This window comes from Micrasema longulum, unplaced genomic scaffold, assembly GCF_059751315.1.
Source record: "Micrasema longulum isolate JH-2025_06_02 unplaced genomic scaffold, ASM5975131v1 h1tg000943l, whole genome shotgun sequence".
Classification (NCBI taxonomy): domain Eukaryota; kingdom Metazoa; phylum Arthropoda; class Insecta; order Trichoptera; family Brachycentridae; genus Micrasema; species Micrasema longulum.
The window spans coordinates 49,081-67,428 of record NW_028278134.1 but is presented as its reverse complement, the minus strand read 5'-3'; the positions used below and the strand labels follow the sequence as shown (position 1 = coordinate 67,428).

The 18,348-nt window shown below is 35.3% G+C and overlaps 1 protein-coding gene across 1 annotated transcript in view; it reads right to left on the bottom strand.

Moving 5' to 3' along the window:
- LOC148277984 (zinc finger SWIM domain-containing protein 4-like) overlaps positions 1-17,818 on the bottom strand; it is a 185,403-nt gene extending 167,585 nt beyond the window's left edge. The window contains exon 1 of the mRNA XM_088232068.1: positions 17,400-17,818. Coding sequence (XP_088088194.1) covers positions 17,400-17,790 — 391 coding nt within the window. The 5' untranslated portion in view covers positions 17,791-17,818. The remainder of the gene's footprint in view (positions 1-17,399) is intronic.
- Between the last annotated feature and the right edge of the window lie 530 nt (positions 17,819-18,348).

Sequence of the window (18,348 nt, the reverse complement as noted above, 5' to 3'; positions counted from 1 at the left end):
AAAATCGGCTCGGTTGTTTCTTTTCGATGAAAATAAACGTCAAAGCGGATTGCATGAATGTACAATGCACGTACATTTATGCTTATCTTTATATATATAATTATTCTGTACGTGTGATGTCACTGAATTTCTCCTAGACGGCTTAACCAATTTACGTGCGGTTTTCGGAGAAATATAGATCTTTGCGCTGTGCGTGTTCGTAGAAAAAAAAAGTTAGATGCATAAATATTTTTTTCGTCGACCTACCGGGCATTCGACGAGAATGCATTTACAAAAAAAATGAAGGATGTTGTTTATTTGTGTTTAAAAAGTTTGTTTTTGAATGTTTACAAACAACACTCGCTTATTGTGGATCCCAATCAGATTATTTCCTTACATTCTTTATAATTTCTTCCCATTTATTTATTTTTACTGGATTTTTGGTAATACTAAAATAATATTAACTGACATTAAATACATTGTTTGAAAATCGCATTCATTAATAAAGTGCTTCCCTGTTGGTGAGAACAGCCAAGTTTGACATTTGCAAAAAAAAAATCTAAATTTGAAATTTTATTATTTTATTTTTTGGAATTCAACCATAAACAAGTACCTAGGTACCTAATTAAATTCAATATTTGATATTAATAATTTTTAGTTCTGGAATTCAATGATAAACAAGTACCTAGGTACCTACTTATCGATGAAAAGTCTTTTTCCAAGGTAATGGCAAACAAGCCAACGTTCGGGCAGGACAACGTCTGTCGGGTCCGCTAGTTATGTGTATTTTAAGTCGATTCAGTGTTTACTGTTACTGTACGACGGGAAATTGACAAAGTTAACCTTAATCGTATAAAAAGTTAAATATAATTTTATGTACGAAAATTGATAAATTTAGTACGAAAATTTGAAGTATGTTCGTCAGAAACCTGTATTATTATTATTATGGGTGATTTATACAGCGCCATTTTCGTAATATAATGCCTCAAGGGCGCTTTGCAAAGTGATTCTATAAATAAATCAATTAAATTTTAACTAAACGTCTCTAAAAAAAATATTATCTGTATGTCCCTAAATGAGTTTTTTTTTAAAAAACTCCTTGGGAATATTGTATATAATTATGTATAATATGTTTTCAATATAATAAAAAAAAAAATTTAAAAAAAAACTTTTAAAATTTGTGATTTAAGTAAAACAATTGACTTTGATATCACATGCTACGGATTTATTCAAATGATTGGAAAATATTTTTTTGAAACGTAGTGGAGTAATGTGACCGAGCTTAAAGATTCCAAAATTAAGTCTCGCTGCGGCATTTAATACAGATTGTAGGAAAGTAATTGTATTCATTGGTAGACCTACGTAGATACCATTTCAATAATTGCATTAATAATTAATTAATACTACAAACGCAAATGAAAAATCAACATGGATATAAATGTAAAAAAGAAATTAAATAAAAATACGTTGCTAGAAAAACGCAACATGTTTGGCCTTACTAGTTGTTACGTTAAGATTCGTGACAATGTTCTAAACAAATTTGAATCGGCGGGAACAAATAAACATGAATCGTGACGTATTAGGGGCGTGGCCAATGGAATGACCGTTTTTCCGGGAATTCAAAATTAAAAATTGAAAAGTATTTTTTATGCTACTAAAAATTATCTTTTTTTTTTATTGGACATTATTTCACAGACCTTTATTACTTTAAAAATGTAAAAAAAAAAAAATATTTCCCTATTGACGGGCGGCATCAACCGGCAAATTTTTGCGTATGCAATTAATTTGTCTCAGCTGGTAGAAGCATTGATTTGTCGTCATTTATTTATACACGGCACGTAGAGCCTTTTACTTTACAAAAATACTTATTGTGTAGAAATAAACACTTCAAATAATATACAGTAGATAAACGAGGAAAAAAAAACGTAAAAAGTATATATGTACATATTATACTAATTTGAGCGTCGAGAGAGGTCAGAGTTAATTGGATATGTTAAAAAAACGGATGTATGTTCAACATTTTATGCAGAAATTTGATTTAATTTTGAAGTCTATTTTATTGAAGATAACTTTTGATATACCATTGTAACACGGGTTCTCTGGATGAAGTTTCTAACAAAATTCACAAGTACTATAGAATAAGTTATTTGATTATCACTAGCGGTCTCTATGTAATTACGTCATAAAACGATTATAAAGTCGAACAATTTTGGAGTGATGGTAAACTTTATTGCAAGAATGGTTGATTTTCTAATCAAAAAATTGTTACTATAAGTCTGTTAAAATCCGAGGGAAATACAAACGGATAAACCATTTCAAATATATTTTTTAAAAAGCAAACGATTTTAATTATTCACAAAAATGTTGCTACATAAATCAGACAAATATTATTATTATCAATTCAGAACATTGGCGTATGATGTTTCGTAAATTTCAACCTACATCTAACTTTGTACGGAATGAATTCTTCCTAATAACAGCTGGATGTAGATTCAAGGAACTGCACGTACCTACGGGAATCGAATCGCCTTTAATTCTCGCAATAATTCGGTTAATTTAAAATTCTGTGTTAGTTATATCGCTCGCGCAAAATCAACAGCTGCGAGTTCCGACCGTGGCTTGTATCAAACAGTTCAATCAGATTGCAACTGATATTATTCGCTGTTAAATATTTATCGATGAATATAAAAACACCGCATTTCTTCGGCGTGTTTTATTGAATTTTACGAATTCAACACTCACCGTTGAAAAACAAAATACACGAAACAAAACAGAGTTTGAATAATATTTCAGATAACAACCCAGGCATTTAGAAATGTAATAAAGGAAGGTGTACGATAATTTAAGATATGTGTATATTTTACTAGACCGAACGTTGGCTTGCCTGCTATTAGCTTGAAAAAATACTTTCCATTGATAAGTATGCACCTAGGTACTTGTTTGTAATTAAATTCCAAAACTTAAAACTGAATATTCAAATATTAGATTTACGTAGGTACCTAGGTTTATGGTTGAATTCGAAAACATAAAATGAATATTTTTTCAAATATGGAATTCTTTTTGCAAACGTCAAACTCCGGTCTTCTCACCAACAGAGGAGTGTACTTATGTAGAAATACGATTTTTAAAATTGTATTGAATTTAGTGTTATTTTAGTATTACCAAAAATACAGTAAAAATAAATAAATGGGTAGAAATTATAAGGAATTTAAGGAAAGTTGAGATTTACAAAAAACAAATGTTGTTTGTAAACATTCAAAAACAAACTTTTTTTACACACAAAAAAAACACATCTTTCCATTTTTTTGTAAATGCATTCTTCTTGAATGCAACCCTGGTAGATCGATGAATAAAAGATTTATGCTCCTTACTTCTTTTTTACAAATTATATTGAAGATTTTAATATCTACGAACACGCACAGCGCAAAGATCTTTATTTCTCTGAAAACCGCACGTAAATCGGTTAAGCCGTTTAGGAGGAGTTCAGTGACATCACACGTACAGAGGAATTATATACATAAAGATAGCAATTCGTTAAGTGCAAAAATTGTACAAATAATATAAAGTCCGCTACAAACTGTGGAGTCCTCAATCCTTCAAACACATTTAGTACAGATGTCGGTCCTCGTAGAGACAGTGCAACCTTCGGGGATCGGTGTGGAGTCGGGATGGGAGGGGGAGAGGTAAACACTAAAGGGGAGTAGCAGGTAGGCCAAAGTAAACACATGCTACACACCACCTCTGTGTGGGAGATATCGAAACAGTTTTCGGCAACCGAAATGAAGCCACCGAACAGAAAACGCCAAGGATCCAAATAACGACGAGAATATCAACGAAGGTTATTTTGCTGTTTGACTGGAACTGAGAATGGGCTTTGAAATAGTCCGCATGAATTAAAACAGGGCCCCGCACACAGATTCAGAATTCGTTCGGAATTTTAAGAATGCGGAGAATCGGGAGTACATCCATAACTTCTTTGGCAAGTTAGCGCCGATAGAAAACAGAGACTCGAGACAATGTGCGAATTCAAAGTTCGAATCGACCGCCGATTATTCGATACGTGGCGCTGAGGGAACCGAAAGCACCTTTTTATTTATCCCCACTCTGAATTATTAAACTATCGCCGTCGGACGGAGCCGGGGCAATTTGAGTTATCGAATTACAGCCATAGGTAGCCCGGGAAGGCTCCATCCAGGTACCCTGATAAAGGCGCAATTAAATAAATTACAACAGGACAGGTGAAGTTCTAGCGGCAGGACGGAAATACGGGATCTAATAGCGGCGTTGCACAAATATGCACGACAATAGTTTTAAATTAAATTACTGCAAGGTATTCGCGTAATAGAAATGTCCTGTCATCATAATTTGTTTTGTGTTGAATTAACTCTGTGCTATTGCGACGTAAAATTTCGCTATGGTGTGTCAAAATTGCAATGTCGCTTAAAAAGACACGAAATTAACATGAAAATAAAACATCGCTTACATTGACAAACGCAAAACGTAGAATATCGTACCGGGAATATAATAAATTGTTTTGCAAAACTGCTGAATAATATTCGAATTTACTTTGTGTAATGTAATTGTTATTTTGTTCATATTAACAAGTGTGCACATTCAAAATTACGCTATCTTAAAAAATGCAATTATCAGAGAAAACACTAGTTTGCAAGTATGGGCAAACTTTTGCATTATCTTATATTACGAACCGATTCTCGGTAAACGGGATAATGATAGTTTGATCGAAGGCAAATTATGACAACTCGATTGAAGCTAAACGTTTGCGATCGATCGGAAATTAGTCCAAATTCATACCTTCACCGGCCCGCGGGCATACCCCGATTAATCTATTTCCCGAGATTCGTCTGCGGCGCCCGCCCTGGCCGGGACTACCGGGAGTCCGGAGACGAAAAGTGGCCGGCGGACGAACAATCGTCTGGCTATCTCAAAAGGGAATGAAAACCAAAGTAATCGTTCACCTTAGCCAATATCCACAATGAGTAGGCGTGACGAGCGGGTCAGAGTGACGCGAAGGTTGTAATTAATGTAGATAAATCTCGAGTAATGGCGGGGTTCAAGTGCCTTCCGAGGAGTCGGCTCGTTCTAATTATCGTGTGCGAGCTGCGCGCGTAGCCGATTTTCCGCGGTTTTGTACATTTCACTCTGACAATCGGGCGACAATCTTCAGCCGCTTAGAAACCATCATCCCGCAAAGCTAAATTATCGCTGTTAGCATTATGCTCTCGGAAAAATACAATATCCGCCGCGTATGTGTACGGGCTATATGGTATAATGTCCTCCGCGTCTGTCGCTACCGGCCTTAGCGTAAAATATTCATAAAATGTTATGTTTCGTATTCAAAACGAGATGGCTTCCATTTCCAGACAGCATAAATCCGAATGCACTCACTGTCACCTGATACGAGACCGCGTCCTTTCAACGACCAGAATGCTATGCGTTATGGCTCTTTTATGCTTCTACTTTATACGAATACCGTATACCATTTCGACTACAAAAACAGGCATTCTGAGTATGATATACGACAGCTGCTGTGTGCGAAGTTCATCAGCCTAAATATTCACCGAGCCCCATAAAATACGGTAAAACTGCATTCATATTTTTTTGAATCCGGAGTTGACAGAGAATTATTGCCTTTTATGATATCCGCGTACAAAGGATGAAGTGTTTCGCCGTAATTTATGCAATAAATCTGGGTGTATTTAGGAAAACTTTCTCCGGAGCAGGTATACGGAATCGGTGTTTCTAGTTACTACCTTTCGTCGGAATCTATCGCGTTGAAACTATTGTATTAGTGAAAGACTATTATAAAGAAACGTGCGAAGGTGCGGTCGCTGAATCCATACAAAAACACGAATATATACATTATTAATACGTAATCAGGGTCCGGGAACATAATTATGTAAATATATTCGTAATACAAATCTGGTACCTAAACATGTATCTGATCAGACGCCGTACGTAGTAAGTAGTAACATAAATATACTCGTGCATACGAGTAATTCCCTAGACAATATTGAGTATTTCAAATCAATCTCCGATATGTAATTTTAACACTTTTTTGCTGAAATCGATATATATTTCATCACTTTAAACAAATTTGAAGAAAATGCTAGAACCCTAATTGAAAATAATAATTATAATTTAATCTAACTGTACCTACGTATTTTTTTGTACACTTTAATATTGTAATTATTTTCTCTTGTTTGGAAGAAGAAAAAGGGAGGACTGATAGCTCCGTATTACTCCGCACGGATCCGCCGGCGAAAGGATTTTTAAGTCCGAGTAAACAAAAAACTTTTTTTATTTTTTTTTTATTTCATTATTATTGTAATATTTTATTTATTTTTTACACGTGGAATGATGCGGAGTGGCTATTTCAATGTACGCTTTTTTCTTATTTTGTTGACATTGTATTTGGTAATGTATAGAAAACTATAATTGGCTTATAATTTTGGTTTATTTGTAAATATTTTTTTTTTGTTGTAATGGCTGCTGTTTTCTTATAATAAATAAAATAATAAATATTAAAAAATAAAATTTATATTTTTCAGACAGTTCAGCGAGGGACGTCGACATATTCGAAAAAATGTACCATTTCAGTTCACGCGTGTACGGAGTTAGGCCTCGGCTTATCAACATCTAATCTTTCAATGAAAAAAGTGTTTTTGGAAGGAAAACATCCACCCGAACGGAGTGGTTTCATTATCAACACAAAAAATACAAAAACAAAGTAAAGTAAAATCTGCGAGCAGATAAAGCTCAACGCCTCGCACAAGAAGGCGTGAGCACCGAGTTGACGGACTCTGCACCTTGTACAACTCAACCTGCAACATAATATCAATATAATAATATGAAGGAACAAGGAACACACACTGGCGTGTCTCGGCTCTCGGCTCGGGGCTAATCTCTTATCGGCGCGCTTCATAATACGTATTCCTACAACGTGCTTTGCATATGCTGATATGCTGGTAGAAGTGGAAGATGTATAAAAAGAAACTCTCGAACATTCTGAAGTAATTAAGTAGGTACCAGTATTAGGAAATGCCTCACGTAGTCTGTAAATATGACTCAGCTTGTGGTCTTGATCTTCGCCTTTAACCGACACAATTAGTCTTGGACTTGACACCATCCCAGGGCCGATTTTGAATGAATAGGTAAAACCACAGTAAATATATTTTCACACATAAATGTATTTTCTACAAACAAACGAACCATCACGCCATTTCCCCGCAGGAATAGGCAGAGAGAATAGAACGCCATATCAATAATTCTTTGCATACATACCTCGCTTCCTCTACATTCACACATCTTCTCATGCACGCACGCCGATTATTCCTACTCTTGACATGTCTATCTTCAAGTATTTGGTGGACTTGATCGTGCCATGTCTTTCGCGGTCTTCGTCATTTTCTGCATCCATCAACATTCGAATCGCAGATCATTTTAGCCGTTCTTTCGCTGTCCATTTGCTCTAGATGTCAAAATCAAAGCAGCACCTCTTTATTGATTCTGTCGAAAATGCTGTTTCAGCCTTACATAGTTCACAGATCTCGACATTTGTGTTCCTATCATACATCGTTTTACCGCACATTCGCCCGAGATATCGCATTTCGACAGCATTTAATCTACCTTCATCATTATTTTTACAATTCCATACTTCGCTCCCATACATTAGGGTTGGCACTAGAACTCCATTGTGAACTACTAGTTTTACCTCCCGCGATAAGTAGATTTCAGTGCACCGTTCACCTTGTTCCCGACACTCACCCTCCTTTCAATACCTTTCTCAGTCTTCCCATCCCTAGTAAACATACTTCCAATATACACAAATTCTTCTATCTGATTCAGAATTTTTTTTTTTTTTTGAAAAGGAAATATTTGCGTTCTTATAATTTACACAAATATTTAATTTTGAGGGCCATTTTCAACGAGTTGTAAATAACTCACTATTAGAAAATGGGAATCAAGTTGGGGTAGATTGGGATTCGAACCACGGACCTTCGATCCGTGAGTCCGAGACACTAGCCACAGGACCACAACCCAATTCAATATCTCCGTTCACACTGTTCTCACGTTTGATTATATTTTCATCTCTTTTCTTCCCATCCCTTTCGCTATTTTACCAAATGATTTGGGTTTTTTGTAGCCATTTTTGACGAGTTCTAAATAACTCGCTGTTAAGAAATAGGAATCAATAAGTCCGTTTTCGCCGTGTAGCCTTCATATACATATGTATTTTATCCCTGACGATCATAAAAAAAATATTTAATGATTATTTCGATGAGGGGAAATGATTACTCTCGGTAATACGAGTATCATGCACTGCCTTGTGCCCCCACCGTCGACCGGCGCAGACAAAAAATTAAGTGCAATTCTTATGTTGGTCAGGTGATTACACATACCTTTACAGAAAACGCATCTTGCCTAGTTTAGTCCTCAAAACCAGCGTGTCGAAAGAGGACAGAACCCACGTGGTAAAAAAAGAGGGGAATTTCAATCAATCAGGCGCTCAAGAGTAGTGGATGTTTTAGAGTTTTGTATGGAGAGCCACCGATTTCCATAACCAGATTTGTGAAATAGGGACCGGTCGTAAAGCCGCGTGGGTCAGATGTAGATAAGAGGTAATGATATCTGAAATTCTAGACCTCGCCTTAAAGGAAGGAACCTTCATCTCGTTTGAGATATGAGGAGGGGAAACGTGACTCCTAGAAGATGACGGCAAGATACACAAACACAATACACACAAATAAAGATTTATTTATTTATTTCAATGTTTTTACAATGTACGAGGGTCGTTGTTTCACGTCCCAAACAGCTAGGAATTTCGTATTTTTTACTATTATTATTATAAATAACTTATACAGCGCCATTTTCCTAATATAATATCTCAAGGGCGCTTTACAAAGTGATTATATAAATAAATAAATTAAATTTAAACTTTTTTCATTTAAGAAAAACAATGTACTTTGTCATCACATGCTAAGGATTTATTTAAATGATTTAGAGAACAAGTGGGTTTTAGGTTTTTTTCCGAAATATAAACTTCACTCTTACAGTTTTGCACCTTGTACGTGTTTTTTTTATTGGATGATGCTAAAACGATTAAAAACAATACTAAAAATAATTAAAATTAAAACATAAACGACAAAATATTTAAAATAAGTAGATATGTTATACAATAAATTTATGCTTAAGTTATAGGTTAAAATTTTTATGTTTTTTTCCCTATATTTTCCACTTAATTGAACCATGAAGTAAACTTTTTAACTTTCCTTTTAAAGCACATTCTTTTTCTTTTTTTTCCTCTTTCTTTTCTTCTCTTCCTCTTTTTTAAAAACTGCTATTTTCTTTAATTTACCTTTCTTTTACATAGGTAAATATTTATATTTATATTGGATGTAATATTTCTTTTTTTATATAAATATTGTATACTTTTCTCGACGTTTTTATTCTTTTTTAATATTATGCTACTTTTTGTTGTATTTTTTTTCACTGGTTTTATTGTTATCATGTAAAAGGTTCGTTTTGTTTATAAACATCATTGTTTTATAGCTACATATTTTGTTTTTACGGTAAAATATGTTTTATTTTGTTAAAGGCATAAACAGTTGCAAAAAAAATATACATAATTAAGAAATAAAACATAATGTGAATATGAATGCAAAAAAATGTGATTTAAAATAATTTACAAAAATCCAAATAAAAAAACTTGATAGTTCGTGGTAAGTATATCAAAAAGTGTATTTGATTTTAATTCAGAACTAAGTTTATATTATTGTACCTTGCATCTAACATCTAGCACTTATTACTTATACTAAAAGTATGTAATATATTTGCCAGGTGATCTGCACAATTTATCCACTTTTCGGTCCGACAACCGCCTGTACTAGGCCGTCTGCAATGCACCGTAGGTTATACCAGGGTTAGATGCCTGTTACCAAGCTGCTCTAGCAGGTAGAGGTTTTTTGTTCCCCATCCCTTCCCCCACCCTACCCCACCGCCCCTCAAAACCTTAGATCGGGAGGGGGCGGATAATCGAGGTGCAGCGAGCACAAAAAATGTATAGGCCAAAAACGAAAGCGGGCAGCACATAAACAAAAACCACTAGTCAAAATACCAAACTAAAAACTCTCTCGCAATACTGCATCACGATGAGAGACGACACCTTTTTGTCAAATTTTCATACTGAGCGGAACATTTGAACGGGACAGGGTAAAACTATTCAGGAGAAGAACGCAGGGACGCGGCCAGTGAAAAAAGAATGCGCCGAAGAAAAAGTGCCGTGATTCGGGGCACAGTTGAAGGCCCAGAATAAAAACTAGACGAAAAACACTATTCTCAAAGGTGAAAAGCAGGGAGATTTGTACCCAGAGCGTTCGAAATGTTTGCATTTTGAAAATAGTTTATCGTTTTGGATACGTCCATACGAAAGCACTCGAAAGCTCCCATAACACTTCTATCAGATATTGGATTTGTATAGATTCTACTATATTATATATCAATGTATATTGTAGCTGAAAAGCAGCAGGGCGTAAATGTAAACTGAAACCAGACTGCTAGGATTAAAGGATTTTTGGAAATGAATTATCCTTACACTAAAAGGAAACACGTTTCAGCCATTGGCACTGAAGCGAAAGAAATCCAAAAATCTATGCAAGTATTCTTTTTACACAAAAAATATTTTTGGTTGAAAAATATTTCATTAAGGAGCTGTCAGGAATCAAACGCGAGATTTCGTGAAGAACCACAACGCAAATACATAAATAAAATTAATAATATACGTATTAAATATTGCGAAATAATAAGCCTGTTGAAAGATGCCTAAGCATGATAGAATGTCCTTTTAGGGCATATTTAGTCGTATATATGTATGTATGTATATCACCGGATTTTTCAACATTTTTGTAAATACGTACTGTGGAAAAAAATCTTGCAGAAACAAATTAACGTTCAATGCATCGACTGACACTAGATAGGCTTGTAAACTAAATTCCATAGCCTATCAAAGCTCTCCTTCAAAATTTACTAAAAAAATATTTACATAACATGTTTCGCGATCCTTCAACAGAAGAAGTAGGTATCAATAATTTCTAGGAAAATAATATCGATTCGTACGATATTTTTCTAAACGTAAATATTTTTTTTCAAATTTAATAGTAAACATTGTAATCGCAGCGCATTGCCGTGATATTGTTGCTATTTCTTATTTTGTATTTACTATTTTTTTTATATATTTATTATATATATTTTCTGTTAATATTTTGATCCCCACTCTAATCAAGTAACTGTGCAATTTATTCGTTTAACATGGCCAGTTTTTTGGGTCTACCTGGGGAAGATACAGCATTCTATTGTTCACAACTTAAATTAAAAATGAAGTTACGAAATCACTAAAAAGCACAATACAGTGGTGCGCATTTATTATGTAGATGCAGTGTAAAACGAACAAATGCGAGATGTTTCAAAGCATTTCTGGCAGCAGTAGAGACTTCAGCATATTTCTGAAGATACTCGTATCTATTCGAGGCTAGAGCTCGGGGTCCGGCTATTGGAACGTTGCTAAATGTCTCTGCCCACTGTCCGTTGCCAACACAAAGGAACAGGAAGATTTGTGATCCTTGCCAGAGAAAACTATTCATCTAGTATTTTTTTCATTAAAAATGTTGCCATGCCAGAAAGAGATTTTGTGTGCGTTCGTAGCACTTAGCACATTTAAGTAAACTCGCATCTTGCGACAGAGACGCACAATGCTTTTGTTAAATAATTTGCAATGTAGCGCGCAAGTTGACATTGTTTTCACACAGAAAGGTTCTGGATTAGGTATATTTCCAGTGAGATCATAATAATCAAAATCTTTTTTTCAACTTGCGTATTTAGTGGTGCAAGTTAAATAATATAAATACATACTACATAATTGCAAGTTGCAAAATACTTCATTTTTAATCATCACTAGGAGAGATAAAAATCACAGTTTCTTAAAAGGTGTGTTTAATTACTGATTTATTATCACTTTCAAATATTGGCAAAAAGTAAATACACGCAATACAAATTAAAACAAAATAAGTATTAGACATTGAATTGAATTGCAAGAAAATAATCCTAGCACTAGATACAATAATACCTATTCTAAAACAACACTTATAATATATATACTATATAGATTTATGTACACTATAAAATATATATTTTAATGACAATAATAGTACCGACTTGTAATAAAAATGAAGAAATAAAGAAAATAAAATACTTAGAACGTTTACGAACAAGTAAAAAATTAAAAACAAAGATTAAAATACAATGTAAAAAAATACAATTAGTAACGAGAAAATGATCAAAAAGGCTATAAAAAAATGGAAGTAAAATGGATTGTCTCATTCGCCTAAACCAATATTGAATCAACTGCCCCACAAATGTATTAGCCTATGTTATGTTTTTGTTCTTTCATTGTGCGTTTTGTAATATAAATAATATAGAAGTACATAAATTAATTAAAAACATAAATACATAGTGTTTAAAACTGTCTGAACATCTTGTTAATTATCTCTGTTTATTAAGATAGTATTCTTGTTTATTCTCAAATGTAAAACTATTTAAAATAAAGTATATTGTTAAGTGTCCTCGGCACGGGTAACCCCAGTGAGGTCACATTATTTTTATTGTTAATTATAGTTTATAATGGAAAAAAAATATGAATAAATAAATATATGACCAAAAAAAAACCGTCTAAATTCCAAAAACTAAAAACCCAAGTCAAGAAAATAACAGATATGAAAATAATGTATAATTCAAATGAATGAAAAATAGACATTGAATATTAAAGATTGAAGGCAGAATTAAATTATTTTTCTAAGAACCTCACCCAGCTGACTTCTTCCGATTCTGAGGAGCCACTCTTTATCTTCAGCTGAGAATTTATTTTTGGAAGAATGAGTAATTTCTCGAGGTAGCTTATTATAGCATCGAGGTCCTATAAAACTTTGGGCAAAAATACTTTGATGCTGAATGGGTATTTAATAGTGAAAAAATGTTGACATTATTTTCTTTACGAATAAAACATGTACGTAAATCACAATCCAAGGGTGTTTGGTTTGAAAAAACGCATAAATGAATTTATTTCATTATAATTTAGAGAACGATTCATTGAAATAGGGAAAAACGGTCGAATAAAATATCGAAATAACGAGGTGTGATCTCACCCGAATATCACGCCGTATAGTTAAATTAAGCATACCTAATATCGCAATAAATTCGATTGGTTGTTTTGTTTAATTTGGCGAAGTAAAATTATTTTTTCTACCATAACTTAAATGGGGTATGAGAAGCGCCCTTGGAGTAGTATTTACAAAAAAAATGGTACGCATGTATTATGTAACTGCAAACATATTCACTAACGTAATTATTTAAAACGAGATGTTAATCGATGTTCTAAAAACTGGGGATACGAGTTTTACTCACTTACCGTGACACGTATACACGTTTTTAATAATCATTTAATGATTTCGGTGTACAAGACAAAAATAAACGAGAAGAATTAAGAAGCGAAGTCGTGCTAAGAAAAATTTGCGCAATTAAGATATGAGAGTATCCATTTTGGGAGTTTGAATTTTCAGTAGCGTGTACAAGTGAAAGAAACAGCTCAAAGTAATTTGCGAGTCGCGTGTTTTGGGCAGAATTTGGATACGATCATTATTGATCATGCAACGATCATCTTATCTGCCGGGTTACAGAGGTCTGGACCCTGGGTCCGGACTCCCGGCTCGGGGTGAGGGTCTCCTGCAGGATAGCGTGGGAAGCGCCAATTATTCACATACACCGGGGGTCGACAACCCCACCATCTCTAGACTACACAATCGATTCGATATCTCGTTCACCTCTCGACTGATTGCAAGAAGATTGGCCGAACCCTCCACGCAGAAGAGGTATTGTTTCACCAGCACGGAAACTTGTTCATTCTCCATATTAATCGTGGATTAAATCTGAGGCAATTTATTCTCACATATTTCAATTGATTGGGGATGTAGTTCCGCACCCATTAATTATTATACGTGTGTGGTACACTTGCTCCACCGACTACCATTAATACCTGAATTGCACCAATTATCATTGGAGCAATAAATAGGAAAGGACTCCGGATAACCTTTTGACTTATTGTCATTTCAATTATATACACATAGTTGTGTTTTATATTTTAATAAGAAACAAAAATGAAAGGTAAAAATCAGACTCCCATTTAGAAAAAAGGCAGTCACAAAATTCTGCTTTACAAGGCAGTAAAAAAAATTATGAAATGGGAAAAGACATTTATGAAGAAGAAAAAACTAAATTCAAACAAAAGGTAAAGAAATATGTTTTAGATAACGTATAAATGAAATATATGTACATTGTTATTATTGGAGCACACATAAGAATACATAAGAAGATATTGAAAATAAACAAATATAAAAATAATAATAAAATTCGAAAGCACCGTAATTAAATGTAATACTGGTATAGTTATTATTAATTGGATTATTTTACCTCATATTTGAGCGTGCAACCGTGATGTTCATGTCGGTTCGCAAGTACGAATAAATATGTACTAAATATTGATCGGATTCGGTCAATTTAATACTTATAATAATCGTTGTAATCAAAGTCATCACGTGAAACTGTTAACATAATATAATATAATATAATCCTTCCAACGGAGAAGTCCGTAAAATGGCCGATAATCGGCACGAATTTACATACGATTAGGCATTATTTCGTCGGAAATAATCCCAACCACTCGTTGAAATAAGGAATGATTTTAGTCCGAAAGATAATTCGGGCCATGAGCCCGGAGCCTTTAATCTTCGGACGATTTGTGGGCAATCTTCCGGATAAATAGATTACAAGGAAAACGCTACCCGGGTCCTGCGTCCGGCAATGAGGAATAAGGATGGCAGAGCCGTCGTTAATGACAGGCTGCTCCGCCCGTCCCAGACAAAGGCCACCAAAAAGGAACCAATTTGTGGGTAATTGTTCCTTTACCCTTCTACGCTCTTCTAGGCGATGGACATTGGACATTGGACACGGGGACTGAAAATACAACTTTTTATCGTTATTATTGTATTCAGATTCGGAGCAATGGCACTATCGATTGAAATGTGACTTTAAAACTTAATTACATTGCAACCTTAAGGGCATTTTCAAACGACACAACTATCGGGCCATTGACTGCGTAAATGCCATCATTAGACGAAACAATGAAATACTCGTACTTATAATAAAGTAAATGATTAGTAGACTCCATAATTTGTGTTTTTTATTTCTTAAATACAAAATTTCTTCTACAAAATAAACAATATTTCATCGATGAGTACTACCAATTTATGATATGATATTTATCGATTGTTTTTGTACGACGCGATGCTAAAAAGTTGTTCTCGTTTAGTTAATATGAACATTGTGAGTTGTTTCAATATTGCGTGTGCTTGTGTACAAACACAGCATTATAATTTGCATATATTTTAACCGATTTCATTACTTATAATATGGGGCGTTAATATTTTAACATCTTAATCGGTATAACATTTACATGACATTATAATGGACAAACTAATGCACAACCGTATACTCCGACGTACATATTTTTAGTTTTTACAATACATTTTTATTACAAATCGTAAAATTTAACGAACATTCAAGTTTTGAACATTTACGCAGTATTTCATGAAATTACTGCATTATATTTAACATTTATTTGACGGTACGTTAAAAAGACTCGAATGAGACGCATATTTAAATTGATGCCTAAAAATGAGATCTAGAAAAGGGATCACGTAGGTAATACTGATGGGTCTCATGCTGCATTGCCAGAACTAAGTGGGGAAATAATGTGATGGTGATTGTTGCAGATGGTGAATTATGCAGAATGTTCGCGAAGCAGCAGACAGACGTAGAGGTCATACTTCCATACACGTTCCAGGCCATTATTTAATAATAAAAGTTTAAATTATGCAAGCCAGGGGTCGCGTGGACACGAAACATCTCTGCTAGAGTACACAGTATGTACTGTACCCTGTACAGTGTACCTAACTTATTAATTTTGAGGCAATGTTTATTATGTCACAAGCCAAGCCATATACGAGCAATATGTCTATTATTTTTACTAACGCGATGTTATTAAGATTCACACTCAACAGTCCTATGATTTAGTAATAGGTACAAATTACTGATTTGTACTGAATTCAATTAGGTATATCTCGTTAACTATAAAGCTGAATGTAATTACACGCTGTATCTCAAATTTAACAGAGCATACGTGAAGATTTTAAGGTATGAAATCTTAAAACTTTATTTCTAATTAATGCAAAGTTATCGCTATTAGCTTAGTAAGTAAATACTTATATATGTAAATGTTGTATATTAATAACTGCGTAGGTAAAACATATTATTTTGTGTATGGACAAAACAGGCAACAACTAGATATTTGATGGTATAGGGGAGGATAGTTAATTATTAAGAATTGGTTTCGCTAAACTTTCGGCAAGAATGACTAAGTAATGTATGCGGTGTGTTCTCGTCAACTTTGACGGTACGTACGTAGGGACATTGGTAATTATCAACACATCCAACAATTTTGGTACATTTTTCAGAGTGGGCAATTATATCGTCGCTGGCGGGCAGGGATGAATATTTAGCGGATAATTAGTACGGAAGTGTAGCGGACGCTCGGAGCTCGCGAGTGGGAAGACGGTCCCGGCGGTGCAGTGCGAGAAATGCATACAGAATTCAACCCCCACGACATAATAATATTCGGCGCCCTCAGCGCGTGGATTGATCCGAGTTTGGGGTGCGCAGTAAACTATTGCGCACAACACACTCATTGATGACATTACCAATTAATCATCCCGCTATATCGGATCGATTCCATCGAACTTAGACATTTTCCGAACGACTAAACGTTTTTCGTTCATTTTCACGACACCCTGCGCCCAATTTGAAGAGTTTTACAGCAGTTACGAGAGGTATTCACTGCGCACGAATATATTTTTAATGTTTTTTTAAAACAAAAACTAGGATTTTCCAAAAAAAACTTGAGATTATTTTTTAGATTACGTACGAATTTTCAATGTGTTTTTTTAAAGCATTTTCGGCAAACTAGATTGAATCTATGTGACAAAAACATAGATTATGAGTTTTACTATTGAGTCAATAGCGATGGTTAATCACAGCGGGGCCCGATAGCAACTATCGTGAAGTCAAGAATTCACCTGAAACCGACAGGAAATGACCGAACTTCCTGAGAACCGCAGCTTCGGGGAAGTGCAGCGGGAAGCAGGACGGAGCGCCGATCGGGGTGATGTTGACGACGGGAGGTGATCCTGCAACGAGGACAGGTACCGCCGAGAGAGGAAAAACTGACGGAGTGGACTTACCGACTTGCAGGACGCTGTCGACACATCCCGAGTCCAGCAGCTTGAGTCCCTTGCAGAAGGACAAGTTCTGCTGTTCCCCGGACGACGTGGAAGGCACCCTGGAGAGGGAGGAGTACATGCAGATGTCTCTCTCGTTCCTCGGGAAGGACCAGTAGATGATCCTCCTCTGCACGGGCTCCGGAATCCTGTCATATCGCTCCTCGATGCGCTGGAAGGGAATGTTCTCGGCGACTATCTTCGCCGTGATGTCCAGCAGCGTGTCGGGGGTCATCTTGGAGACCCCGGACAGCGGCGTCGTAGCACTGTTAATATGGCCGCACGATACTCTGTACACTGGGAATATTGTGTAATCAGCACAGAGGTCCCCTCGGGGACAGCAGTACGCGGACATGGCGTGCGGCGCGCGCGGCGGCCCGCGGAAGACTGGCGGCTGGCGGCGGCGGCGGAGGGGGCCGGACCCTGCGCCCCCTGCCCCGCCGCGCCCCTCCCAAGGGTCGGGAGGGCAATTAAGAACCTCCACCTAGCGGCACGCCTCGCTGCGGCGGGGAAGTCAGGCTATTTTTAATTATTTTATTTTAATTTGTCAAAAACTTATTTAGAAATCAAAATTGTTCGACTATTTTTTATCAACTTTTTTCATTACGTCTTGTACTTGTTAGACATTTGTATTCTTTATCGTCGTTGCGCCGGAAACATCTGTTTAGTAACATTGTAAAAATTGTTAAGGAGATTCATAAAACAATCTACCCTTTGATGATGGATTTATTTTCTTACGTCTTATTAACCAAAAGAATAAGTGCATCATTTTGTTTTGAAAAATACATAAGTTTATTTTATTGAAACAAAATTGGGTTATGTTAAAGAGAAATTAAAAATACTTTTAAATAGTAAAATCAGTTAACAGATATTGCCGGTGCAACGACGACTTTATGTTGTGTACGTAATTGGT